General features: G+C 42.4%; 1 protein-coding gene across 1 annotated transcript; it reads right to left on the bottom strand.

Moving 5' to 3' along the window:
• Window positions 1-207: 207 nt before the first annotated feature.
• On the bottom strand, window positions 208-8,762 carry WSB1 (WD repeat and SOCS box containing 1). Its single transcript, XM_080630307.1, has 9 exons — window positions 8,627-8,762; window positions 7,923-8,091; window positions 6,728-6,996; window positions 5,818-5,949; window positions 5,406-5,506; window positions 3,064-3,236; window positions 2,564-2,677; window positions 1,842-1,949; window positions 208-1,311 (listed from the first exon to the last, which is right to left on the bottom strand). The coding sequence occupies exons 1-9, from the start codon at window positions 8,664-8,666 to the stop codon at window positions 1,152-1,154; spliced, it is 1,266 nt and encodes a 421-aa protein (XP_080486433.1). The 5' UTR covers window positions 8,667-8,762; the 3' UTR covers window positions 208-1,151.
• Between the last annotated feature and the right edge of the window lie 211 nt (window positions 8,763-8,973).

Genomic DNA, 8,973 nt, shown 5'->3' with positions numbered 1-8,973 from the left:
AGAGCAGGGGAACACAAGCATCACGTATGCTTTTGACCTTTGCCCACATACCAGGCTGTGAGATCTCACTGTAGCTCATAGTGAGCTTCACCACGATCAGTGTGCTCTGTCCTGAAAAGGAGAACTCTGGAGGGTCCTGCAGCAGCAGATCCCCACTACAGCTGCTGCAGGTGGATAGTGTTGATCCATCAATCACCAGACAAGATGTCAGGAAACTTCTATACAAGTTTTTAATAAAAAAATTCAACCAAAAAAATATATAATGAGGCATTTTCTGCAATGCATACATTCTTTGTATCTGCAGGTACAGATAAATAACAGAAGGCAAAACCAAGTATTTTGCTTATCTTTGGCCATTAACCAGTAATCACCCTGAAGAGGTATTACAGGGTTGAAAAATAATAAACCGAGTCTGTAACTTCTCATTACAGACCAACTATCAGGCAATGATACAGTAGGTAGATTTTCAGACATGTAAAGAAATTGCTTTAACACTGCCCAATACTGAATTTAACCTGGTTTCCTGCTGTAGATCTTAAGGCCTTCTTGAGCTGATACACAGCCAGCATTCCTGGGTTTACATTAGATGTACTCCAGCCCTTCTCTTACCTACTTCCCCTCACCATACATTGCACTAAAAGCCAGGCTGTGTCTCCTCATGACATCAACCAGCATGAATTCTATCTGTGTCAGCTTCCCCAACCAATGTACATAAGGAAGCTTAACTGCTCTCTGCCTATAAGTCAATACTTTTCTAGCTCAGTGTCCCAGGAAGTAACTACCCCTCCACTTTACAGCACGGATGCAACTGATGGCTCTATCAAAGCAATATATACATGATACACATTAAAATCAAAAGCAGTTTTTAAAGGTACATTGCTAACATGTAGCAGCTTATGTCTATATATGTACATGTTTTCACAGTTACAGTTTAGAAAATTGAGAACACCAGGAATACTTCTACTGTGTTTTCTATAAATAGTAAAAATTGACCTGTCAGGCCTTTTGACAAAATAGGATTTAGGTATCACTTTAAATAGCTCTTGAAAACCTGTAGAGTTTTAAGCTTAAAGGCTGTAAAGTCTGAAGCCTCTTTGATGTGTTCAGCCAGTTTCAGCAGCTGGGCCCCCCGCCAGTTTGATTTTAATGATTCAGATCTGGTAACACAGGAACTCCACCACCTTGGACGGGAGGGGCAAGTTCTTGACCTGGGGGGTGGGCATCACTCTGCGAATTGCCATGCGACACAGATGCTGGAGACTGGAAACTTGTCTTGGAGTTGCCCAGAAATACACACTGCCATCCTGTGTCCTGCACAGAAACAAAACCCATCAGGATTATCCCACCTGCATGATTTCAGCTTAATACAAATGCTCTCCTACGTTGCTAGTTAGGGGGAACGTGCTCTGGGCTATCAGTGCTTGGTTCTGGCTGTTCCAGCTCAGTTATACTAGATGCCAGTTCTTCATTTAAGCTACAGCAGCACAATAAGCAACTTCTGATTATCTGTGTGACAGGCCTGAGCAGATCCTCCAACAGCTACTGAGGGCATCACCTGAAACAGAGCAACTGCCCTTGATTATCTACTGGTCTCTTGCTAATCCACATTTGTGGGTCTGTCTCTTATTTATCCTCAGAGATAAGAAATGAGTTTATCAGCTTCTTGATTTTACTGCTATTCCAGGCATGTTTAAACAAATAGTACCAGAAATGCAACTTGGTGCTTCCAACCTGGTTTTCAGTCGTCACAACTGAAGATGTTTACAACACTTTGCCAATGTTCCCAACCCTCTGTATTACCTTAATGTTCTAGGAAGGAAAAGCCCCAAGTACATACTTACCCTGCAGCTAGAACACTGCCATCAGTAGAAAAAGTACAGCAGAGCCCATTGTTCAGAGGTGCAACTTGTACAGGGTATTCTTCATCAATTCTCCAGAACCTTACCATTCTGACAAGGGAAGAGCAAAGGAATGAGTTATCAGAGTAGATGTTTAATTCAGTATTTCCTCTGACACTACATGAGCCTGCAGCAGAGCTTGGGGAACGTTTATAAATACTCTCCTATGCACATAGGGTGTTTCAGATTTGGCCTGAAAAGCTATGACTTCTTCATTCCTGATACAGACCTTGATCTGTGTTTCTTCAACCATTTCAACTCCACCAGTTAGAATAAGACTGCCCTCAAAGCTGAAGTCTAGTTCTTCCAATACTACGTGCAGTGTTAGTGGAAGTTGAATGTGAGATCACAATACTTTTTACTTTGGAGTCTACTACTATACAAAAGATTTATATGCACTAGTAACTCCATCTACTTTTTTCACTGCTTACAACCCCCCTCTTCCTGGTTTAAGCTATTACACACTTGAGTTATTCAGGTCCTCTACTCTATACATGTCTTTCTCCATTCAGAATGAACACTAACATACACCAGGCAACTCAGCTACTTTTACCAAGACCATTAGAAGTCATTTCTCCATTAAAACCCCAAAAACTGACTTAGTATTTGAAAGTTCATATCATCTGGGAATAATTAGAGGAGTAAAAACCTTTCCTCATACTTACTTATCATCAGCCAGGCTTGCAATGTGTAGTCCATCGTGACTAAAAGATACTGATCTGACCCACCGGTCATTTGCACCTCCAGCAAATATTGGAGTAGGAGGAGGAAACAGATGCCTGGAGACAGAGAGACACTGAGTTAGCGGTGAAATGCTTAAGGACTAGGAAGTGTTTCCTTCATCCCTGGCTAGCAAAGCTGAGGAAAAAAACCAGACTGATTTCTCCTACATGGAATCAGCAGCGGAGACTGAACTACTATAGTTTTGTGGTACCAAACACTTCAGCTTTGTTGAAGATGCTTAAATTAGCACACGTTAAAACATCAGTGCTTTACATTCCTTCTCAGATAGAAGGATGATCTTCACTGCTCTGACACTTCAAGATTTCCATCAGCCTGAAGATTCTTCCCAAGTCTGATTTTCAGTTAGACACATAAATCCATTAATTTTCAGGAGTCATCTCCACCCCAGAAGAAAGTTCCCAGATTTGATTGCTTCACTTACCCAAATTCCGTAAGAATAACTCCAGTATGTGGATCCCAGACATAGACTCGGGTATCGTAAGATGCAGTAGCCAGTAAAGCTCCATCAGGAGAGAACTCACAAGCTACAACATCATTGTGATGTCCTTCAAGTTTCCGTATCATGGAGTATTTATCCATATCCCAGAGAAAAACCTGCAATTAAATAAGCTGATGTTATAGCTCTGCTCAGAGCTGCAGGGAAGCACTTACTTTGTTTTAAAGTATAATTGCTAGTCTTATTTAGGATTATATTAAAATCAGGCATTATGAATTACTACAATTAAGGAATATGCTCAGTGTCATACTCAGATTAAAATCAAGGGTTTTATAAAAATAATTAAAGCAGACATGCAAGTTCTAACTCAGGTTTGTTAAATGTTATTAACAAAATAAGCCAAAATATAAGATAAAGGCAACTCAATTTAACCATGTAGCTTACTGAAATTCATGTATTACAAAACTACTTTATTAAAATATTCAGAAATAAATAGGGTTAAACTCTACAGTCCCCTCTTTTTGTAACTACCAAAATTGTAAGAAATATACAGACAGAAAATGTAAGGTTAACATATTGTTACTCCAGTGGCATCCCTTTGAGTTTAAGATCACTTGTTTACAATAGGCTTGGATCACCAACGTCAGCCTAGGAAGAGAAACAGATACTGCAAGCAAAAAGAATTTTCACAGCCAAAAGTCATGTCTTTGGCAAAACAACAGGGAAGTCTAACCATATTATTAGAAAGGATTTATGCATTTTAAATCAAGGCAACAGTAAAATACAACATTAGTATTAAAATTTATCCAGGTAATTGCATATTATATTATAAAAATCAATAAAAGCTGATAGTATTCTGGGATTTTACATGCACTTATACATTAGATATAATGGATAATCAACACTGTGCAGAATTACTTAATAGGAATGAACTATGTACTGCAGCATAATTTCATAGAAAACTAAGACTTTAGCATGAGATGTTATGTCCCTAAACAGCTCATTAGGGTCCTTGATGTCCCTGACTCACTTTTACTGCACAGATTAAACACTGACAGCTTGGATAAATGTATATGTTTGAACAAAGCAAACAGCCTTAGTACCTCATGTACTTCCTCAAACTGACCCATTTACGGTCTGTTATAAATGTGTTGACCAATTTCTTCAAGGAGACCCCAACATTCCACACAAGTGGAAGCTAAGTTTGAGGAGTCAGGGGGTTTCACTGCTGTGAAAATCATTAAAAAAAAACAAAAAAAAAAAAAAAAAGGAAAGAAAGAAAGCAGAAGGTGGACATCAACCAGCACCTGCGTACGTACAGGACACCTTGCAGCCGAAGGCAAGGTTACTTCGTCCTACGGTAAAGTTCGCACCCAGCCTGGTAGCCAGAGATGCCACTCTCTGCCCAGCTAACACCATTGTGCTCCTGTGTGAGTGGTGCCAGCTTAACCTCAATCACACCAATATTGCTGCCACCACCTGTGACAGGGAAAGCAAGAAGCTTATGGAAAACACACAGCCTAAAGACAGCAATGTATACATCCATATCTGCTCTAGTTAAAGAAAAAACAAACCCCAGACCTCAACTATTCTCTACCAAGTCTGCACTGAATTTAAAGTACAAAAAGCATTTGAACAGTCACCCATATAAAGTAGTATCCAAGGATTAAGTTGTGCTTTTTATTCAACATCACTAGGCTTCATTAAACTACCTACAATGCCCCTGTCACTAGACTGAATTACTCTCTCTGTTTTATTCTAATTCTTCAGTGCCAAGAAAAGCAGCTTATGGCATACATGCTTTACCTGCACTGCTTTCAGTTCTCTAGCAGGGCATTAGAATAGGGATGACAACAAAACCAGTATGCTGCTCTTCATTCTAGTCTTTAGACATAAGGACCATTTGTATTGGAAAATAGGTAGAAACATTTTTGTTCAACGGGAGACACAATGCCTGGCTCAGACTTTGAAAAGCCCCTTTCATTGAGTAGGAGATAGAAAAGATAAAATCAGTAACAAAATAGTTCTATGCATTAATCTAAGCATCTTTTAACACTGGAAGCTTTAGTCTTTGGTTTTATACTATGAACATGTGCAGAACTATTTCTCAAAGAACTTTTACAGTTTCTGCAACTAAAAGCAGTGCAAGTTCAATTCTTAAATCAGTGTCTCAATGCACCATTTGCTTGTTTAATTTCATGCACTTTTACATCATCATAAAACATTAGAAGTTCATGACACCGAGCACAAGCTTGATGTTACTTAGATTTAAAATGATTATGCACTCAATTCAGTAGATTTAATGAACAAGGAACTCTGACACATACTGCTTTACTAGCTCCAACTGAACAGAGGATGGAAGAGTCTGGAGAGAATGCACAACCGTATACCCAGTTCTGATGTCCTCTCAACACTTTCATCATGTTTCCTAAAAAGACAGGTATTCCCATAAGAATTGGTTAAATATCACACATCTTGCAGAGGCATTTTACACAGAAATAAAAATTCTGTCATGCAGCCTTTAAATCCCATGTCCCTGTTAAAAAAAGTCACTTTGCACACTCTTAACTTAATGTGATAGCAGTTTATACCTTTAGGGGACACACAAAGAATTTCAACAGAACACACAGGGTGATTAATAGAAGTGATTTTTTTACCTAACATTCATAACATTTATAGCAAGAGGAGAGTACGTGGCTATTTCTCCTACATATTGCAGCAGATAAACTGAATTCCTACCATCATCTTTCAGGTCCCACACTCGCAGTGTTTTGTCTCTGGATGCAGACACTAAAATCAGGCTCCCGTCTGGGGCAAAGGTTAAATCTCGAACAACTTCTGTATGGTCCATCAGGTTAAGGAGGAGTTTTCCTGTTAGATTAAACCACCACAATTCCAAATGAAGGACTGCTTTTTCATTCAGATCAATGCTTTATGGATACAAAATTACAGCAGGTAAAGCCAATGGTCTTTGTAGAAATGCTGCCTTGGAAGGAAGCACTTTCAGACTCTTCAGGAAATTGCCTCTTGATACAGAAAGCTACTAAATCTCTACACTAAGCCCGCATGCCTCAGAAACAAGGCAAGTCTTGTCTTTTGATACACATCTCTGTTCTCGGTTTAAATTTACAAGACAATGTAAATTACTCAAAAGTCTTTAGTTTCATTTCTTTAAAGCTGCAGAGTTCTCTCCCAGCCTAGCAGCTGTGCCACCAGCTACTTGAGACTCCCTCATCTCAAATGCAGGCTCTTATTTAAACAACTACATACTTTTAAAAGGTTCTCATCAACATAATCCGTCCCCATACTCAAGAACAGAGAGCAACTTCAGCTTTTGAAAGTTCCCTTTGTTTGAAAGTATATTACCACTAAAATCCAGGGAAGATTTTAGCGTAAACTACCATTACACAATGTCAATCACATATATAACTATTTTGCAGCAATGAAGCTTCATCTTATGTCACTCACATCTTGATGCATGACCTGAATCTGTTCCTTCCTCCAGCAGTATTTGAACATTTCTAGTTGGAGGAGTTTATGCTTTAAATTAATTTGTACTCAAGATTCAATTCCCAATTCATTCTGTGCGTGAATGATGGCAGTTCAGGTCTCTTTGTGCACTAGTAACAGTTCCTCTCTCCCACTCTACCTGTGTATACATCCCATATCTTGATGCGCCCATTGTTCAAGCCTGTGGCCAGGAGGAGCTGGTCCTGCCCGAACTTGAAGCGGTGCCATTCAATGTTCACGCAGCGGCTCTGCTTCTCTGGCACCGAGGAGCCAAACGCCAGGCTCCACACTATGTCTCCACAGTCTATGATATGCTCACAGGGTTTGTTTTTCTGAGCACTGTCACTGTTCTGCCTTGGAAGTCTTGTGCCGAGAGAGTTGGCAGCATTCTTTGTGCCATGCACCAAGCTGCAGAGCAAGCACAAATGAAAAACAGCAATGGCATGAAGTATCTTGAGAAAGAAACAGAACAGAGAGGTCTTTGGGATGTGCTGAAATCTGGGAGTTGCTGTAATGTACACTGTGGAGATCTATAATGGTGTGGGTTCAATGTCAAATTATAAAAGCAGCTTTTTATTATAACTGTCTTATAACTAATGCCTGGAAACTTTCTCACACAATATAATACTAATACTTCTTTACCCCTGTTTACCTCTGCAGGGAACAATGCATGAACTAACCCACTGTAAAAATAGTATTTTTAAAGCATTTACAGAAACAATAGTTATGAAAATTCCAGACTTTGGGCTAAATGAGCGGCAAGTTCCCCACAAATCACTTGCACAATAAGGGATACCGTGACCAGATCATGGAAACCAAATAACCCCTCACCAGAAGAGGGAAGAAAGAAAGGGGAGGCGGGATTTGCTGTGAGGGGAATGTAACCAGCTACAAAAATGCAAGTGCTGGTTCCTGACCTCATTAAAACACACCCCAAAAGTGAAAATACAATGTGTGTTTTGGACCTTCCTTGCATTCCAATGAGAATGACGAGGAAGGGGTTTGCCTTCAAGTGGATTCCTAAAAGCAAAACAGCTTTCTGATAGGAAATTTAAAAGTCCAGCTCTTCCTGTCTCTTTACATCCCTTTTCACTGTAACTTCCTCTTATTTAAGAGCATCTGAATCAAACACCAAGTCCCTCCTGCACAGCCTCTGGGAGGCTGCAGTACAGTTGTTTCTCTTGTTGGCCCCAGAGGAAGAGATAAACCAATAGCTGTTACTTTCCCAAAGCCTGAAAAGCCACTACATGTGTTTAAATCTGTCAAGAATTTCCCAACAGGAGACAGCTGTTAAGCTTCTGGGGTGAATGAAAAGCCACATAGTTTTGTCTTACAAGTTCCTAAGGCACTGAGACCAGGGGACCAGCTTCACCACGCGGTGCCCTTGTGACCAAGCAAAGTAGGATCCATCCGGAGCAAACGCCACGGTCCAGTTTTCGCGCCCACACTTCTTGTCAAAGGGAGAAGTTGGGGCCAGGAGTTCTCCCACGGCACGTGATTGTGCTGAAAGAACACAAGAGATTCCTGCTTTAAAACCTGACAGATCTCACAAGGTTATGAGGGAGCCTGGCAATGGGATAAGTATTTGGCTTTTATTGCATGTTAATTCCATGTCACTGGGAAGGTGTTTCACTCACAGCCAATGAAAAGCTCAGCTGCCAAAGGAACTGAGTCACTGCAGAGAAGCAGCTCAGCGTTAAAACGTCCCGATCATCGTGCAAGTAATGGCTCATCTCGCTCTCAGAGGCAGAACTCAAACACACTTAAGGCCCCGCCGCCGCCCTGCGCTTCCGTTCGGGAAGAAAGGGCCAGCGCCTGGGAAGGGACCGATGTCACCTCAGTGCCGTTTAACGAGCTTGTGCCCGTTCCTTCGGCCGAGGGAAGCTCCGAGTAACGCATGTGGTTCGCTAACGGGGCTGTGTAACCCCCCGCCGCCCCGCTCCTCCGGCAGCACCGCCGCCACCCCGCAGGGCCGGGCGCGAACCGGCCCCGCAGCCGCTGAGCCCACCCCGCCGCGCCCGCCCCATCCGCGCCTCACCGATGAGCTTCTCGTTAACCCTCGGGGGAAAGCTGGCCATCTACGGGACCGCCCTGCGCTCGCCTCGGGACCTGCAACGGAGCAACACCGACCGCGCTCACCGGGACGCGGGCACTGGGGCAAAATGGCGGCGGCGGCGCAGGATGAAGGGCGGGGCGGGGCGGGCGGTGGCTACGCCCTCGCTGGCTCCTCCCACCGGCACCGGCCCGCATCGGGGGGTCCCAGAGCGGGGCGGAACCTTGGGGACCCCTCTAAAAGTGACCTAAATCGGGGTTTTCTGGCTGCTTTAGTGCAGGGGTACCGGTGGGGTGCGGGCTGTGTGCTGCTGAGGAGCCGCCTATGGCATA

The sequence above is a fragment of the Psittacula echo genome, assembly GCF_963264785.1.
Source record: "Psittacula echo genome assembly, chromosome: 15".
NCBI lineage: Eukaryota > Metazoa > Chordata > Aves > Psittaciformes > Psittacidae > Psittacula > Psittacula echo.
Note: the sequence above shows the minus strand (reverse complement) of the source record. Positions and strands in the feature narration are given on the sequence as shown.